Source organism: Giraffa tippelskirchi, chromosome 11 (assembly GCF_054371585.1).
Source record: "Giraffa tippelskirchi isolate mGirTip1 chromosome 11, T2T-mGirTip1v1.2.pri, whole genome shotgun sequence".
Lineage (NCBI taxonomy): Eukaryota > Metazoa > Chordata > Mammalia > Artiodactyla > Giraffidae > Giraffa > Giraffa tippelskirchi.
The window spans coordinates 51183260-51202814 of NC_137285.1; the positions used below are offsets into that span (position 1 = coordinate 51183260).

Here is a 19555-nt window from a genome sequence, read left to right on the forward strand (position 1 = left end):
TGAGTAATATTTGTTGTGGTGTGCTCAGTCTTGTCTGACTCTTTGTGACTCCATGGACTGTAGCTCAATCAGCCTCCTCTGTCTATGGGATTTTACAGGCAAGAATACTGGAGTGGGTTGCCATTTCCCACTCCAGAGGATCTTCCCGACCCAGGGATCAAACCTGCATCTCCTGCATTGGCAGGCAGATTCTTTATCCCTGAGCCACCTGGGAAGCCCAGTATTCCATTATATACATATATCTCACATCTTCTTTATCCATTCATCTCTTGATGGGCACTTAGGCTGCTTCCATATCTTGGTTATTACAAACAAAGCTATGAACACTGGGATGCATGTTTCTCTTCTAATTAGTGTTTCTATATTCTTCAGATATATACCCAGCAGTGGAATTGCTGGATCATACAGCAGTTCTACTTTTAGTTTGGGGGGGACTCTCCATAGTCAGTGGCTGCATGAATTTACATTCCCACCAACAGTGCACTAGCATTCCCTTTTCTCTACATCCTTCACCAAATTTATTATTTGTAGACTTTTTGATGACAGCCATTTTGACAGTCATGAGGTGATATCTCATTGTGATTTTGATTTGCATTTCTCTGATATTAGTGATGTTTAGCATTTTTCATGTCTCCACATTTTAAATTACAGTGTACTAGATGAATATTCAGTTCAGTTCAGTTCAGTCGCTGTCATGTCTGACTCTTTGCGACCCCATGAATCGCAGCACGCCAGGCCTCCCTGTCCATCACCAACTCCCGGAGTTTACCCAAACCCATGTCCATCGAGTCGGTGATGCCATCCAACCATCTCATCCTCTGTCGTCCCCTTCTCCTCCTGCCCTCAATCCTTCCCAGCATCAGGGTCTTTTCCAATGAGTCAACTCTTCGCATGAGGTGGCCAAAGTATTAGAGTTTCAGCTTCAACATCAGTCCTTCCAATTAACAACCAGGACTGATCTCCTTTAGGAGGGACTGGTTGGATCTTCTTGCAGTCCAAGGGACTCTCAAGAGTCTTCTCCAAGACCACAGTTCAAAAGCATCAATTCTTCGGCGCTCAGCTTTCTTCACTGTCCAACTCTCACATCCATACATAACCACTGGAAAAGCCATAGCCTTGACTAGACAGACCTTTGTTGGCAGAGTAATGTCTCTGCTTTTCAATATGCTATCTAGGTTGGTCATAACCTTCCTTCCAAGGAGTAAGCGTCTTTTAATTTCATGGCTGCAATCACCATCAGCAGTGATCTTGGAGCCCAAAAAAAGTCTGACACTCTTTCCACTGTTTCCCCATCTATTTCCCATGAAATGATGGGACCAGATGCCATGATCTTAGTTTTCTGAATGTTGAGCTTTAAGCCAACTTTTTCACTCTCCTCTTTCACTTTCATCAAGAAGCTCTCTAGTTCTTCTTCACTTTCTGCCATAAGGGTGGTGTCATCTGCATATCTGAGGTTATTGATATTTCTCCCAGCAATCTTGATTCCAGCTTGTGTTTCTTCCAGCCCAGCGTTTCTCATGATGTACTCTGCATGTAAGTTAAATAAGCAGGGTGACAATATACAGCCTTGACGTACTCCTTTTCCTATTTGGAACCAGTCTCTTGTTCCATGTCCAGTTCTAACTGTTGCTTCCTGACCTGCATACAGGTTTCTCAAGAGACAGGTCAGATGGTCTGGTATTCCCATCTCTTTCAGAATTTTCCACAGTTTATTGTGATCCACACAGTCAAAGGCTTTGGCATAGTCAATAAAGCAGAAATAGATGTTTTTCTGGAACTCTCTTGCTTTTTCGATGATCCAGCGGATGTTGGCAATTTCATCTCTGGTTCCTCTTCCTTTTCTAAAACCAGCTTGAACATCTGGAATTTCAGGGTTCACGTATTGGTGAAGCCTGGCTTGGAGAATTTTGAGCATTACTTTACTAGCGTGTGAGATGAGTGCAATTGTGCGGTAGTTTGAGCATTCTTTGGCATTGCCTTTCTTTGGGATTGGAATGAAAACTGATCTTTTCCAGTATTAGCTTTACTATATTTTTCATTTTTCTATACATTTATAGCTGTCAGAGAGTATTAAACATTTTGACCAATGTTTAAAGGTCATGAAACAATTGCTTGCGATTATGTAGACATAGCCACAGGAAATGTTTGTAAACTTGTGTATTCTTTTTAGCTGATTCTGTGAAGAATCGCTTATAAGGATATCAAACTAGCATGTATTAACGTCATTTCAGGATAACGTGTCTTCTCTGAACAGTGGTTTATTATTCAGAATAAAGCAACTGGGAGGATAGCATGGGATATGAGGACATTTTGAGGATTTGAGTATAACGCAACTTTTTTCCTGGGAAATCTTTGGGGAAAACTAGACATCCATGGTGTTTTATTTAATCTTGCTCAACTCTGTCTCCTTTCACACACATCAGCTATTTCAAGCCTTCCATACTGTTCTCAAGTTTATATGCTGCCAGTTAACTCCTCATTCTGAACATATGATCTTTACCTCTCTCACAGAGAAAAGAGAGACCTACCTTTAAGGAGGGGACTGTTTCATTTCATCTTCCTTGTCCAAACTAGTTTTGTCTTACTCTTTCACCCATTCTTATCTTTTTTTACCTTAGTCCTGCCTGTATTTCCATGTGTACCTTGCATCCAATCCCCCGTAGTCCTTGCTCTATCAGCTTCCTCCCTCTTCACCTGAGCACACAGAAAAACACTCAACTTGCTCCCATCTCAAAACTCCCCAAACATGTCTCCCTTGAGCTAGTTTTAACTTTTCTCCCCATCAGTTAAGCTCATTTAGAAGAGACTAATTTTTGAAAATTTTATTATGAAAATTACCCAAAATATGAAAATCCTAAATCACCTGATTTCAACAACAATTTTTTAACTTGTTCATCTATGCACTCCACATTCTTTGCTTAAGAATTTTAAAACAAATCATAGATATCATATTTTACCCTTAAATTCTTCAGTGTGAAAATGTAAAAGGACATTTATTTATGTAATGACATGACAGTATCACATCTCACAAAACTAAGAGTAACTACTTACCATCACATAATACTCAGTGGATATTCACAAATCCCTAGTAGTTTAAGTACAGGGTCTAAAGGTGTGGGGTGGGGATGAGATGTTCAAGTGAGTATCCACTTAAGATCCTCTCACTGTAATTGGATATCTGTTATTTCTTTTTTAAGTTTATTATCTAGACCAGTCACTTTAGTTTTTCTTTCTTTCTTTTCCCCCACGCAACTGTCATTTTGAAGGAAGTGGGTCAGCTGTCCTAAAGAAGGTCCCACATCCTGGGGATTTGCTCCAGATTACTTTTTCCTCTCACTGTGTATACTCTGAACTGGAGCTTAGCTCTAAAGGCTTGACTAAATTTGATGAGATAAAATTTATATTTTAAGGCAGGACAAGAAAATTTAAGCATAAAATTCTTTGTCCCAACCCTCTCCCCCAGTGTACCATGTGCCTCTGCATTCCAAACACATTAACCAGACCCCCTCAAAGATGGGAGTGCCAGCTAATCCATAAAGATCCATTTTCCCCCCTTTCTTCTGGCATAAATTTCTTAGAAGATTAGTATCCTTTCTCAACTCTGTAAGGGTTTTTAGTGACTTACTGCTCACTTTGTATGTGCTTACCTGGACTATGTCTCTTTGGTGAACTTGAGGTAGACCATCACTCTGTCGTTTTGATGTATGATCCTCTGTCTCAAAAATGGAACTGACTGTGGCTTTGACTTCTACCAGGTGGAAGAAACAGTCCTCAGAGCTTCTGAGAGTCTGTCTCCAGGGTTTTAATCCTGATTTGGCCCTACTAAAATTCTCTTTTTCCTTAACTTGTTAATTGAATTTTCACTGACAGATTCAAGGTTGTCTCATTTTGTTTGTTTTGTTTTGAGGTTGGTGACCAAGTAACACCTTACAGTTATTTCTTGGTGCATTTCCTTTGCCTCGTAACAGAAGGCACAAATGCCTGACTCTCTACCTTGCAGAGACACTGCCACCAATTAGAGGGTCAGGAAGGGGAACTTGATCTCTTCCCGCTATTAATAATTATCCATCTGTTCTCAGCCCCCATTTCCCCACTTCCACTGTGCCAGATATTGTAGGGTGGGGGTCTGCAAGCCACCATTCCAAGAACCCTTGCCTGCTCCTTCCAGGTAGTCCTATGGGAGGCAGTAAGTAAAGAGATTGGAAGGCAGTAGGGTATTCTGCAGATGACTGGTTTCTGGAGAAGTCTCCAGCAGCGGCCTGGAGCGCAGTGACATGGCAGCACTGGCAGGAGCAGCAGAGCTGTGTCCCAGCGCTAAGCGCGGCACAGCAGCCCGTGCGCACAACCTTAGACTTTGGGGTGTGACCCCATCTTCCTTTCATTTCTCCTGTCTCCTTTCCTCTTCTTCTTCTTCTCTCAGCTCTTGTAAACTTTTTTGGCTAATTTTATAATTTTATTTTTTATATTTATTTATTCAGCAGCACTGGGTCTTAGTCAGGTCACGGCATGTAGGATCTATTAACAGTTCCCTGAACACGGATTGAACCTGGATCCCCTGCACTGGGAGCAAGCGGTCTTAGCCACTGGATCGCCAGGGGAGCCCCTTGGCCAAATTTGTTTGTATTAAATTTTCTCTATTTCCTCTCTCTGAACCACCAAGAGTTTCCCATTTGGCTGCTGACTGATACACCTTCCTTGAAAGCTTCCCCTCCACCTGTCACTTCATGATATGCCTGAATCAGTTACACTTCAAAATGGCAAGCTGCTAATTCTATTCATTCCACAGTCACTGGCTGGAATTCTTTTAACTAGAATAAACTGGCTTCATCCGCTAGAGCTATTTGGTGAGGGGAAAACAAAGCAAAGCCCTGCTGGCTGAAACAAACAAGTCTGTTAGCCAGATTCAGCTTGAAGGCAACCCTAGCTTGTAGCACAAATAGCACATAGCCATAGCACAAAAGCCATCATAAGGCTTTTCATGATCTCATCCTGACCTGCCTTATCTCCCATCAATCTGTCCTCCTTAATTCCAAACATCTACTACATTCAGGAAATATCAGTACTTAGAGTCCCTCCCCCAAATATATCATGCTCCCTCTTTGGCCCTTCTGCCTTCCCAAGCAATTCTATTTTGCCAGGCATTCTCTTCTTCTGTCTGCCCGAAACATGTTTAATTACACGTGGACTCAGTCCAATTGTTAAGTTCTCTAGAAAGTCCTTCTTGGTATCTGAACTTAAAAGTTAAATGCTTCCAACTCAGTCTGTTCTCACACTGCCCTTCGCATTCCACTAGCTTCCTTGCTGGGACTTGCTTTTTTTTTTCTCACCAGTTGTATGGCCCACTTAAACATAAGGATTTAGAAGGCTGGGTCCATTCCACAGCATCTTGCTTGATAAAAAATTTCATATTGGTTCATCAGCATGTTCATCTTGCATCTCCTGAGCTGCATGCAGCAGGAGATTCTAAGCAGAAGCTGTGAAAGTAACTTCCACAGTAAGGAACACAAGAATGCTTTAAAAATAATCCAGCAGGCTTCTCTCGGAGGCCATGGATTTCATGAAGAATAGATACTATAAAAATAATATCATGACAAATATGAACTTTAATAGGTAGATGATATACAGAACTGGGGGGAAATTATAAGCTACATTTCATCACAGCATTGACAGAACTACATGATGTTTTTTCTGCACAGTTACACTCATTAAATAGAATAAGACACTAATAAAATCATGTAATTGGACAGAAAAATGAAAGAACAGTTATTTTTAAATTTATCACACAGTACTTACTTTTTTGTAATCATGTCAACCACAGATTTTACATAATTTTCGTTACTCTAAAAATGAGAGAAATATTTTACTAAAATGAAGAAGCATGCCTCATAGTTCTACTAATACCTGTAAATCTAGTTTATGTGTGGAATGTTAGCATGTCTTAATATTTCTAGTGTTCTTACTTTCTATGAAAGAATTTAAAATATTCATGCATCTAAAAGATCTGACTAGAATACTGAAAATACTTTATTCTCCCTTTGTCATAATATGAAATATCACCACACATTATTTACAATTAGAAATTAGTACACAAAAACTTATGTATCTAAAACAGTTTTGTCCTAAAAATGGGATGGCTTATTTCAAGGAACTGCCCTTTTTTGAAAGTGTCTTCATTTTATGAGTATTGTACTACAAGAAGCTTACTTCAGAATTACACCACATTTTTCTAGACAGTATTTGTTGGCTTGATTCCCAAATTTTCTTCCATCAGCAAACTGTGTGTATCTACTCTGCTATGGTAGGTGACAGATTCATTTGTAAGTAGCTTTTGATGGCTTATTCTTTCAGGTAATTTTTTTACATAACTTAGGGCATTTATAAGATGTAGCCTCAGGACCCACAAGCATTCCCAATACAAAACTATGAGAATATTTGAATACTTATAGTTGTACTACTGTCAAATCTGAGTAGTCTGAAAGGCAACTTTGAATGTATATAGTTAGACTGCTTGTTTAAAAATATCAGCCATGATACAGACCACTCTATTATAGTATTTCAGTTTCTTAAGATAGTCAAAAATGTAATCACCAGCTATTTCTTACCCACTGAAACATATGTTAAATATACTACTAAAGTTATACCTCTTAAGCATTCTATATTCCATTTTGAAATTTGTCCCCCAATATTTTATTATTGGTCTAAACATTTTAGGCAGATGTGCCAACAGTAAAGAAATAAAGAATGTAATATGTAACACATGGTAAAGTGATAAAACATTTTGGAGATTATGTAAATGCTTCCAATATTAAAAAATTAAACTTGGACAGAATGATTATTTAATCTTTTATTTCTATGTTCCTATTAATTCTTCTTTTGCTTGTTTTGAGTTTTTCTGCATTCTAAGACATGTTTTTCATAGAAAATTCAAACAACAGAGAAAAAAATTTAAAGGACAGCAGAGATACCTCTAACTCCCAATATCCAGAGATAACCATTATTAATATTTTGAAGATCATCATTCCGAGGTTTGTTCATTGTCTTTTTTTTATGTATTCTATCATCTGTCTACTTTTCCTCTTTATCTCTTTGCTTCCTTTCTTCTATCACAGTTTTCATAGATAATATAATGTTAAACATGATACTTTACAACTTTTTTCAGTCAACAATATGATACAGACATCTTCTATATCACTGAATATGGATATTCATTCTTTCAAGGTTACAAATTATTGCAGTGTAGACAAAAGTACTTAGCCTCTCACTGATACCTATTTTGGTTGTATCTAATATGTTATTATAAAAAACAGTGCACTGAAAATCTTTGAAATTGTCACTGACTGAACACTTGCTATGTGACATACATCACTGTAAATACTCCCCATATATTAGCTAATTTAATGGCCAAAACGTCCATATACTATAGGCAATATCATCACTATTTCACAAATAAGGAAAGTGAAGCATGGAGAAGTTAAGTAACTTGTTCAAGTTCACAAGCCAGGAAGTGGAGGAGCTGGCATTTGAACCTTGGCAATCTAGATCCAGAGTCTGTTCTCAATCATATTGGCACATTTTGTACTATATTATGTACTACAAATATATTGTCACTGTCTACTGTCACATTTTTACTATTTTGAAATTCTTGCTTGATTATCTCTTTAGGATAACTCCCAAGACTTGAGATTTCTGATTCAAAGGATAGACACATTTAAAATCTGATATCTTCTGCCAAATTCCCCTCTGAAACACCTTTTATGGTGTTAATATTTATACCACACTTTACAATTTTACATGGCATTAGAAGCAAGACAGAAAACTTTGGGGCCACTAGAGAGATGCAGATTTGAATCTACTCTATTAAGTGCTGGGAAAACTATTTACTTTCTTTAAGATCCAGACTTTTCATCTGGATACCTACTTTACAGGGAATGCAATTCAGGTATATAAAAATTGTCCACAATCCTTCAGATATAGAAAGGAGTCCCTCAATTAATAATAGTTACTGTGACTTAATACAAATTATCTCTTGATTCATGTGCCAACCTTTTCTTGGGCTTGGCAGGTTTTATTGCTATAGCATCCATTTACATGTCCTGGTTTTAAATATAATTTCTGTACCGTATAGTATACAGGACCCCTGGTAACACCTTTAACAATGTAACCATATTTCTCCACGCAGAATGGTTCCATTTCCTGTAGAGGGAAGGTGGTATCAAATAAGTATTAATTACACTGTTATTCAAATAAGGCATCTAGGAGATGCTTTCTAAAATGTAAGATAAAACACAGAATGATGCAGTGATTACCACAGAGGAAAGGTGTTTAGAGACTGCAGGTCAGGAGTGAGGGGAGCTATTTATTTTTCATACATACGTCTGCAATAGAGACGATCACCACAGAGTCCTTCTCTTCTGGAAGAGTCATCCTGGAGAGGACAGAGGTCAGTGTTTGCTTCAGGTAACTATAATTTCCTCTGTTGACAGTGGAAATACCCAGTGCAAAGGTCACTGCAGGCACAGGAATATGGTATCATTTCCAAGCACAGAGAAAAACATAATTTAGCATTAGTATCTATGCTCATTACTATGTTTGGGTTAGTTGTGTGGTCATCAAAAAAGTATTTGAAACTCTATTGCAAAACTAATCCAACCTGCTGTTAAGTTCTATCACATATTTTATTTTCTTTTTGAGGAAATTCCAATTTGCAGGGGATTGTTAGCAAACACATTAAATAGACTCTATGATGCTCTCATGTGAAGAGTTTCAATGTACTGAAAAAAAAAACTAGCCATTCTCCATTTATTACAGCTTTCATCTAACTGGGTACAAAACATCATACACTGGCTGATTTTCTATTCTTCTTCCTAAGGAGATGCTGGAACCTAAAATAGGAAAAATACTTTGAAATATTTTCACCTGTGAAAAAATTATATGAAGTAATTTCTAAATGATTGATGGAATCTATCAGGCATGGATCCATGCCTCTAAGTGACTTTTATTGCATATTAATGGCTGAAGCACTAGGGGAACAGACCCCATGCTATTCCAATAGATGTTAAGATTCTATCAGTGAAGTCTACCCAAACTCATTCTTCGCTGTACCAGTGCTCGGCTATTTGGGTCAAGATATACAGTCAGTCAGTTCAGTCGCTCAGCCGTGTCTGACTCTTTGCAATCCCATGGACTGCAGCACACCAGGCTTCCCTGTCCATCACCAACTCCCGGAGCCTATTCAAACTCATGTCCATCGCATTGGTGATGCCATCCAACTATCTCATCCTCTGCCGTCCCCTTCTCCTCCTGCCTTCAATCTTTCCCAGCATCAGAGTCTTTTCCAATGAGTCAGTTCTTTGCATCAGGTGGCCAAAGTATTGGAGTTTCAGCTTCAGCATCAATCCTTCCAGTGAATATTCAGGGCAGATTTCCTTTAGGATGGACTGGTTGAATTTCCTTGCAGTCCAGGGGACTCTCAAGAGTCTTCTCCAACACCACAGTTCAAAAGCATCAATTCTTCAGCGCTCAGCTTTCTTTATAGTCCAACTCTCACATCCATACATGACTACTGGAAAAACCACAGCTTTGACTAGATGAACCTTTGTTGGCTAAGTAATGTCTCTGCTTTTTAATATGCTGTCTAGTTTGGTCATAGCTTTTCTTCCAAGGAGAAAGTGTCTTCTAATTTCATGGCCGCGGTTACCATCTGTAGTGATTTTGGAGTCCAAAAAAATAAAGTCAGCCACTGTTTCCACTGTTTCCCCATCTATTTGCCATGAAGTGATAGGATGGGATGTCATGATCTTAGTTTTCTGAATGCTGAGTTTAAAGCCAACTTTTTTTTTTTTTAAGCCAACCTTTTCACTCCCCTCTTTCACTTTCATCAAGAGGCTCTTTAGTTCTTCTTCACTTTCTGCCATAAGGGTGGTGTCATCTGCATATCTGACGTTATTGATATTTCTCCCAGAGATCTTGATTCCAGCTTGTGCTTCATCCAGCCCAGGATTTCGCATGATGTACTCTGAATATAAGTTAAATAAGCAGGGTGACAATATATAGCCTTGATGTACTCCTTTCCCGATTTGGAACCAGTCTGTTGTTCCATGTCCAGTTCTAACTGTTGCTTCTTGACCTGCAAACAGATTTCTCAGGAGGTAGGTCAGGTGGTTTGGTATTCCCATCTCTTGAAGAATTTTCCACAGTTTATTGCAGTCCACACAGTCAAAGGCTTTGGCATAGTCAATAAAGCAAAAGTAGATGTTTTTCTGTCCTGTCCTGCCTTAATTTCCACACCTTTATAATGGAGATAAGTACTTCGAGAATGGCTCAGTGAGGAACTCAGAAAAATCCTCTCCCTAAAAAGCAATAATCAAACTGTAAAACAAAGTTGTCAAAACCATTAGAGCCCTGGTATACAAAACACTGAGAGGTGTTTACTTAAGAAAAATTATTGAACTTCAGTGACAGCAGTAAGAATCAGTATTTCCCTGATTACTATTGTGTTTGAACATATTTTCATGTTTATTGACCTTTGGATATTCTTTTGTGAAATCCCTGTTCAAGATTTGTCCATTTCTCTATTAAGTTGTCTGTATTTTCCTTACTGATTGACTGATGCTCTTTATAGATTCTGAATATGAACCCTTTGTCAGTTATGTGTATTATAAATGCCATCTTCCATCACAGGTTTCCTTTTCAATGTTTTACCTCTTAAAATTAAGAAAAGATGCTCTTAACTTGAGCACTGTGCAATGTATCAATCATTTCCTTTATGGCCAGTGCTTTTTGATTCCTGCTGAGAAATGTTTGCTTATCTTCAAGTCTATTAAGATGTTTTCCAGATCATCTTCTAGCCGATTTACTATCTGCCTGTTATATTTAGATCTACAATCCACCTGGAATTGATTTTTATGAATGGTGTGAAGCAGGAGTCAAGTTTCAAATTTTGGGATCTACTCTTGAAAGCAATTTCTTGAATGGCTTCCCATGTCTTGGGATAAGGAATTCATTTACAAAAGTCTACAAGACCCTTAGTGACCCAGTCTCAATCTACCTCTTCTGTTTCAACTACCCTCTCTCAAAACCAGTCTTCCTTGGTGTCTTTCAGCTTCCCAGACTGATCAGTCAGTCCTCTTTCCTCTCCAGGCATCTGCAAGCGCCACTGCTTGGTGCTCAGAACACTCTTATTCAGGCGCCTGTGCTAGTTCTACTCACTCTTTCTGAATGGATTCTGACCTCATCTCTCATACAACTTGTCCTTTTTGTTGCTACCCGTTTGTCTTCCTACCTAGACTGCAAGCTGAGTGAGGGCAGACTCTGCTTCTAATGTTCACCGTTATTATGAATCCAGCATTAACATAATGACTGCCACATAATAATGTCCAAAAATCTGGGGTGGATAAACACATGGCCAAACTCCTCTATCATTTGGCTTCTGCCTCATGTTTTACTGCCAGTAGTCACCAGCCCCAATTGTGCACACAAACCACATCTTTTTTCCAAGTCCTCTTGCTGCTAGACCTTTCACATTCTTTCTCTGCTTTTCTGCTATCCACCATCTGCCTTTTCTCTACTTGCATGCATGCACGTGTGCTAAGGTGCTTCAGTTGTGTCCAACTCTTTGTGACCCTAAGGACTGTAGCCCACCAGGCTCCTCTGTCCATGGGATTCTCCAGGCAAGAATGTTAGAGTGGGTTGCCATGCCCTCCTCCAGGGATTCTTTCCACCCCATGGATTGAACCCATGCAGGAGAACCTGCATCCCCTGCATTGGCAGGCAGGTTCTTTATCACTAGCACCACCTGGGAAGCCCTTTTCCTTACTCATCCCATTGCAATTCTTTTTACCCTTTATGTCTCACTTTAGATATCACCTCCTCCAGAAAGCCTTCCCTAATTCCCCAAGTACAGATTAGCCTTCCCTAAATCCCCAAGTAGATCTGGCTCTACCCTTGTATATCCTTGTCAGAGCACTGATTAATTTCTATTGTAATTGTTTCCTCATTTGTCTCCAAGAGGATAAGGTCCACGTCTGTTCACCACTATCTCACTAGAGCCTAGTAAGTGTTTGGTGCTGGGCAGAAGCTTGTTAAAGGAGGAAACGTGGAAGACTTCACAAAGAAGTTGTCAGTTAAGCTGAAAAGTCATATTGGATAAGAGATATGACAAGTTAGCTGTGGGTTGACAGGAGGTGATATGTTCCTTATAGGCAATGATCAACTGATCACTTGTAGGGAATGTCTTGCATTGCTGCAAAAAAAGGAAGTGGCAGAAAATGAGATTTGAAAGATATTGACTTTAAAAGACTTTGAAAGATATAGACTACTGTGCATGTACCACATCAAGGAGTTAATGTCACTCTATACGCACTGAGGATCTATTGAAGGATTTTAAGGAAGAGTTGTGCATGATGAGTTACACACTCAAGTATGTACCTCAGAGGAAAGTATTAAGAATGAATTGACTTTGACAATACTAAAGCCAAGAGAAAAATGACAAGTCTATTTCAATAGACCAGGCAAGAAAAGAAGGCTGAATGAAAAATAGTTACAGAGGGGTATAGAGAGTAGAAATTATCTGAGATATATCAGAATAGAGAAGATACAAGCCTGATGACAGGTTCCTCAGAAGGCCATGCTACAGTCTTCGGTACTCTTGCAAATGTTTTATGTCATCTTTAAGGTAACTAAAATCTCCCTTTAAATTACTTCTGGTGATGCAGGTTTACATGCAAGCCTCTCCTCCCAAGAACCTAGGAAATCCACGAAAGGAGTCTCAAAAGAAGGATCAATATATTCAGCACTGGTTGGAAAGAAGGAAATAGTTGGGGGATTAGCCAGTTATTCAGGATTTAATACAGCACTGATAACTGGTTTATTTCAACACCCCAAGCTCCCACACAAGGAATTCCATTGCTCTTCCCAGTTACCAACCTCTCTCTCTCCTTCCTTTCACTCTATATCATGGGCTTTGGTTTATCTTTTCTGATGCTTATCCAAGGCTGGATACTTGGTATCCAGTATCTTAGAGTTACTGGGTACTGATTTTATCTTTTCTGTACCTTTCAACTCCCCCTCTTTCTGTATAATGTAGTTTCATCTGGTGTGCACTCTCTCATACATTCACGCATGTGTATGTACATATTTATAGGCCACAATTAAAATACTTCTAGGAAGGAATATGATGCAGGTGAAGATCTTTAGAAGTGTGATCTCAGAGAGTTCCATCATCTCTCTAGGCCTCAGGTAAGAAATAAAGATAATCACAGGCCCTACTGCATTGGATTGTGAGAGTGAAATGAGATAATGAAAAAAAACATCTAACTTGGTATATGGGACACAGAATTCAGTAGATGGAAAACAATGTCACCTGGCTTCTCCATCCCAACATAACAGGTTTGTTAGAGGCATGTGATATAGACCAACACTGTTTATTCCCAAGGAACTGCCAAGAGCAGAGGTCAAGAGTGAGCCAGCTCACTTTTTCTATTGAAGGGCCAGACAGTACAGTTTTCAGCTCTTGGGCCACATCATCTCTGCTGAAGCTACTTATCTCTGCTGCTGCAGCACAAAAGCAGTCACAGACAACAAGGGAACAACGAGCATGACTATGGTCCAATAAAGCTTCTTAAAGACAGGCAAATCTGGCCTGCAGGCTCTTGTTTGCTGACCTCTGACCTGGAATGACTCGCTCATTGGAATGAATGAGGTTGGTGGGAATGGCAGGTGTTCTGAGACTTAACCTAATATCCCTGCTTGCAATGCAAATACTTTTTCTCTTCTTCTATACCTGGTGTAATTGAACTCATTCTTCAAGGCTTAACTCAAGCATTATCTCTTCTGTAAGGCTTTTGTTGACTTTGCTCCCCAGAAAGATGAGGAAATAGGAAGACAACCAGATAAGAAATAGATTTATCAAAACCAAAGGAGAAAAGAGTTGCCAAGCATGTAACAGATACTTAATGATGTCTGGCTTATATTGACTTGTTTCCAAAGCATCTTCATTAAACTTGGATTTAAATTCACATCTCCAAATATTTATTGAACGATTTTTTTCTGCAAGACAATACACTGATTTCCAGTAATACAAATGAATGCCAGATAGGCTGGTGGTCTGTCCGAATATCATATGAGTTGATGACATTTAAAATTTTAAAAGGATGTTTCCAATGATCAAAATGTCTGTATTTGATTTTCCAATTCTAAGTTTTCTTACCGCCTGTTTTCTCTCTGCCCATGATTACATCAGGATAAATTCTGTCTACTTTCCTTAGATGAGGGAAAAAGAACTTTAAGACTTCAAATGCATCAGATACTGTTTCACTTGTATCCGAGGCATTCACTCTCTTCTCAACTGAAAAAGAGAAAAGATAGGGTCTTTGAGTTCACAACTACAGGGACTCTTCTCTTTCCAGTAGTTAATAAGTTAATTCACGATTAATTTAGTATTCAATATATAGGATACATACTAGTAACTGTGAATTAACAACATCATCAGGCTATAAAATATAGCTCAAAGATTATTGATTCATGTTTATTTCAAAGTGAAAGTGTTAGTCGCTCAGTCATGTCTGACTCTTTGTGACTCCGTGGACTGTAGCCCACCAGGCTCCTCTATGCATGAAATTCTCCAGGCAAGAATACTGGAGTGGGTATCTGTTGCCTTCTCCAGGGAATCTTCCCAACCCAGAGATCAAACCCAGGTCTCCTGCATTACAGGATTCTTTACCATCTGAGCCACCAGGGAAGCCCACTTACTTTCAAGGTGTTTAATGTAAATCTAACACTATGAGTGACACAACCAGAAGCTAACAGAACAGATGGTTCCAAACGAAGGAAGCAGAACTGAAACGTGCTCCAACTGGCCTGCTCCACCACTCTAACATCACATCATTAGAGCTTGTATTTTTATAACTTTATTTTCTAGCCTCTCAACATTTAATGACTCCACTCATTCAAATTTGCCCCATCATTCTGAAAAAGAAGAACAAAGTTGAAGGACGTACACTACCCAATTTAATCCAAATACATAATACAGTGATCAAGGCAGTGGAGTACTACAGAACAAACAGATACACAGACCTATGGAACAACAGAGATACAGACATAGATCCACACAAATATGATCAACTGATTTTTGAAGAAGATGCAAAGGTAATTGCAGAAAGAAAAACCTTTTTGATATATGGTTCTAAAGCACTTAGGCATTCACATGAAAAAGACTGAACCTTGCATTTCTCTAATAATTAGTGATGTTGAGGATCTTTTCATGTGCTTCTTGGACAGCTGTACATCTCCTTTGGAGAGATGTCTATTTGGTCTTCCACCCATGTGTAAAATAGATACCTAATGGGAAGCTTCAGTATGGCACAGGAAGCTCAGCTCAGTGCTCTGTGATGACCTCAGTGGGTGGAAGGAGGGGAGGCAGAAAGGTCCAAGAGGAAGGGGATACATATATACATATAGCTGATACATTTCACTATACAACTGAAACTAACACAACTTTGTAAAGCAATTATACTCCAGTAATAAAAACTGTGGTGTTTGAATGTGGTGTTGGAGAAGACTCTTGAGAGTTCCTTGGACTGCAAGGAGATCCAACCAGTCCATCCTAAAAGAAAGCAGTCCTGAATATTCATTGGAAGGACTGATGTTGAAGCTGAAACTCCAATACTTTGGTCACCTGATGCAAAGAACTGACTCATTGGAAAAGACCCTGATGCTGGGAAAGATTGAAGGCGGGAGGAGAAGGGGACGACAGAGGATGAGATGGTTGGATGGCATCACTGACTCAATGGGCATGAGTTTGAGTAAACTCCAGGAGTTGGTGATGGACAAGGAGGCCTGGCGTGCTGCAGTCCATGGGGTCACAGTCGGACACGACTGAGCGAATGAACTGAACTGAATAAAAACTGAAACTTTACCTATACTTCATGCCATTTATAGAAATAAACTCAAAAGTTTCATAGACCTAAATGTAAAACCTAAAATGATAAATTAAAAAAAAATAAAAGAAAATCTTTATGACCCTGAGCTAGATAAAGAGTTCTTAGATACAACATCAAAGGCATAATACATAAAAAGGAAAACTCGACTTCATCAAAATTAAAGATGTTTGCTTTCTGAAGGACACCACAAAGAGAATAAGACAAGTCACAGCCTGGGAGAAAAATATTTCCAAATCACACATCCATGAGATATGTATCCAGGATATACACAACTCTCAAAACTCAACAGTTCAGTTCAGTCATTCAGTCGTGTCCTATTCTTTGTGACGCCATGAACTGCAGCACACCAGGCTTCCCTGCCCATCACCAACTCTCAGAGCTTGCTTAAACTCATGTCCATCGAGTGGGTGATGCCATCCAACTATCTCATCCTCTGTCATCCCCTTCTCCTCCTGATTTCAATCTTTCCCAGCATCAGGGTCTTTTCCAATGAGTCAGTTCTTCGCATCAGATGGCCAAAGTTTTGGAGCTTCAGCTTCAACATCAGTCTTTCCAATTAATATTCAGGACTGATTTCCTCTAGGATTGACTGTTTTGATCTTCTTGCAGTTCAAGGGACTCTCAAGCATCTTCTCCAACACCACACAGTTCCAAAGCATCAATTATTCGGCGCTCAGCTTTCTTTATAGTCCAACTCTTACATCCATCGGGGAAGGCACTGGCACCCCACTCCAGTACTCTTGCCTGGAAAATCCCATGGATGGAGGAGCCTGGTAGGCTGAAGTCCATGGAGTCGCTGAGAGTTGGACATGACTGAGCGACTTCACTTTCACTTTTCACTTTCATGCATTGGAGAAGGAAATGGCAACCCACTCCAGTGTTCTTGCCTGGAGAATCCCAGGGACGGGGGAGCCTGGGGTCGCACAGAGTTGGGCATGACTGAAGTAACTTAGCAGCAGCAGCAGCTTACATCCATACATGACTACTGGAAAAACCATAGCTTTGACTATATGGACTTTTGTTGGTAAAGTAATGTCTCTGCTTTTTAATATTCAAAACTCAACAAGAATAAAACCACTCAATTAAAAATGTGTAAAATATCTGAACAGGCATCTCATCAAAAAAGATATATGGAGGGCCAAGGAACACATAAAAAAAAAATTCAACATCATTAGTTACCAGAGAAATACACCTTAAAACTAGGAGAGGCCATGACACCAGAAAGGCTATAATTAACTGGAGTGACTGTGACTCTCATACATTGCTCCAAAATGGCACAACCTCTCTGAAAAACATCTTGGCAGTTTCTTATAATGTTAAACATCCACCTACTACTATATGCCCATCAATCCTAGATATTTACCCTAAAGAAAGGAAAATTCTCTTCATACAAAAAAAATCTGTACACGAATGCTTATGGCAACAGGTATTTGTAATCACTAAAAAACAAACAAAGAGACCTGAAAAACAATCCAAATGTGTCTTAACTGGTTAAACAAACTCTCCACTGCACATCCATACAGTGGAATGCTATTAAGCAACAAAAAGGCAACAAACAATTGGTTGCATAACAACTTGGGTGAATCTATGCTAAGTGAAAGAATCCATGAAGGTTATATACTGTGTGATTCCATTTGTATGGCATTCTGGAAAATAGAAAACTATGAAGAATTGATCAGCGGCTGCCAGGGGCTGAGTTCAGGGGAGGTATTGGATTACAGAAGGGGAAGCAGGAGGCAACTTTTCATCCTGAGGAAATGCGGAACCACTGAAAGTTGATTTGCAGGACAGTGTAGCCTTCACTTTGGCTAACAAGAGCATGAACAGGTGGGGACAAGACTGGAGAGAGAAAGGGGAAAAAAAGAAGTATGCTAGCAGCCATTCAGATGAAGCATGAAAGTAGCCTGATTAGGGTAGTAGACATGGTGACAGAAAAATGTGGATAGATTTGTGAGATGCACAGATTATGAATCAACAGGACTGCTTACTGACAGTCATGGGAGAAGTATGCTAGAGGAAGAAGAGGGATTCAGAGAGGATGTGCAGATTTCTGGATCATGGATGGTGGTGCCGTTCACAGAGACAGAAGATAGAAGAGGACCATTTTCGAGGTACAGGTGAGAGGAAATTTATCAGTGCTGTCTCTTACCGTACTTTTGCATGATTCATAGTAAAAGAATGAGTACTGATTTAGTTCTATCTACTGGAAAGAAATGCCCTAAAATCAGAAAGCATAAAATCTAAATTTCCAAACACAAAATATCACACAACAAACCACCATACACAAAACAAAAACAATGCAAACCTGCGTTTTGTGCAGCGTGGTCTTTCTCTGTAATGTCAAGCTTCATTTTCTTGAAGGCATTAAGCAACTCTTGGCGATTTCTTTCTGTTTTGTTTTTTAAACGTAGTATACTTTCCTTAAACTCCGAAATATGGTTTCTACAATTAGTTAGTTGATTACCTACAAATAAAACATGTAGATAATTATACATGTAGCAATAGCATGTAATTTTCTATAATATATGGGCTTCCCAGGAGGTGCCAGTGGTAAAGAACCCACCTGCCAACGCAGGAGACATAAGAGACGCAGTTTCGATCCTAGGCAATATCATACAATTTTCTATAACAAAATGTAAAGTATGCTTCAGTATAGTTATACATAACACTACATTTATATGTATATGTGTGTATATATAGTGCATGGAGAAAGAAATGGCAACCCACCCCAGTGTTCTTGTCTGGAGAACCCGTGGACAGAGGAGCCCAGTGGGCTTCACAGGATCACAAAAGAGTCAAACACGACTTAACTACTGAACGGAAACAACATACATAGTGCTATGCTGTGCTTAGTCGCTCAGTCATGTCCGACTCTTCTGACCCCATGAACTGTAGCCTGCCAGGCCCCTCTGTCCATGGGATTCTCCGCCAAGAATACTAGAGTGGGTTGCCATGCCCTCCTCCAGGGGACCTTCCCAACCCAGGGATCGAACCCAGGTCTCCTGCAATGCAGGCGGATTCTTTACCAGCTGAGTTACCAGGGAAGCCCATATAGTGCTATATATATATAATATATACGTACATGTATACATAAAAAAAGAATGAAGTGTTAAAAATGGTAATATCTAGAAGGTGAGATTATCAATAGTTTTTGCTTTATTATTTTGTGCTTTTCTGTATTTTCCAAATTTTCCATTTTGTGCATGTATTAGATTTGAACTTAAAGGGAAAAGCAAGTGAGGGCAAAAAATTCACTTCTAGGAATTTTTCTGAAGAAAATGACCAGAAATATGTACATAGATTTGGCTCTAAGGATGCTCAACATAGGCAGCATTATTTATCACCGTGAGAAAACTGAAAACAACCATAATGCCCAGGGATGGAAGTATCCTAAATAAATTAAAGAATACCTTTTAAGAGTTCTGGTGGCTCTCATGGCTGAATATTTGTGTGAGTTGGGCAAGCTACTTAATTTCTGTTAGCCTTTGTTCCTTCAGGTACAAATGAATATATAAAAATTCCTGCTTCAGAGGTGTTATGAAGTTGTAATGCTATTATGCATGTAAACCATGTGGCAAAGCACACACACACAAAATGCTCTGACAAATGTCTGACAA

The 19555-nt window shown here is 39.3% G+C and overlaps 1 protein-coding gene across 42 annotated transcripts in view; it reads right to left on the bottom strand.

Annotated features, from left to right (window-relative positions):
* MGAT4D (MGAT4 family member D) overlaps nucleotides 1-19555 on the bottom strand; it is a 58386-nt gene that overhangs the window by 19640 nt on the left and 19191 nt on the right. For 16 of the 42 annotated variants that reach the window (XM_081540655.1, XM_081540654.1, XM_081540622.1 and 13 more), the window contains 4 exons: nucleotides 18244-18402; nucleotides 14207-14344; nucleotides 8374-8507; nucleotides 5794-5840 (listed from right to left, as the gene is read on the bottom strand). In XM_081540655.1, the coding sequence (XP_081396781.1) occupies nucleotides 5794-5840; nucleotides 8374-8507; nucleotides 14207-14344; nucleotides 18244-18289 (365 nt within the window). In that variant the 5' untranslated portion in view covers nucleotides 18290-18402. Of the gene's footprint in view, nucleotides 1-5793; nucleotides 5841-8043; nucleotides 8194-8373; nucleotides 8508-14206; nucleotides 14345-14748; nucleotides 14965-18243; nucleotides 18403-18501; nucleotides 18562-19555 lie in introns of all 42 variants that reach the window. The other 26 variants (XM_081540640.1, XM_081540629.1, XM_081540628.1 and 23 more) reach the window with 7 other exon arrangements.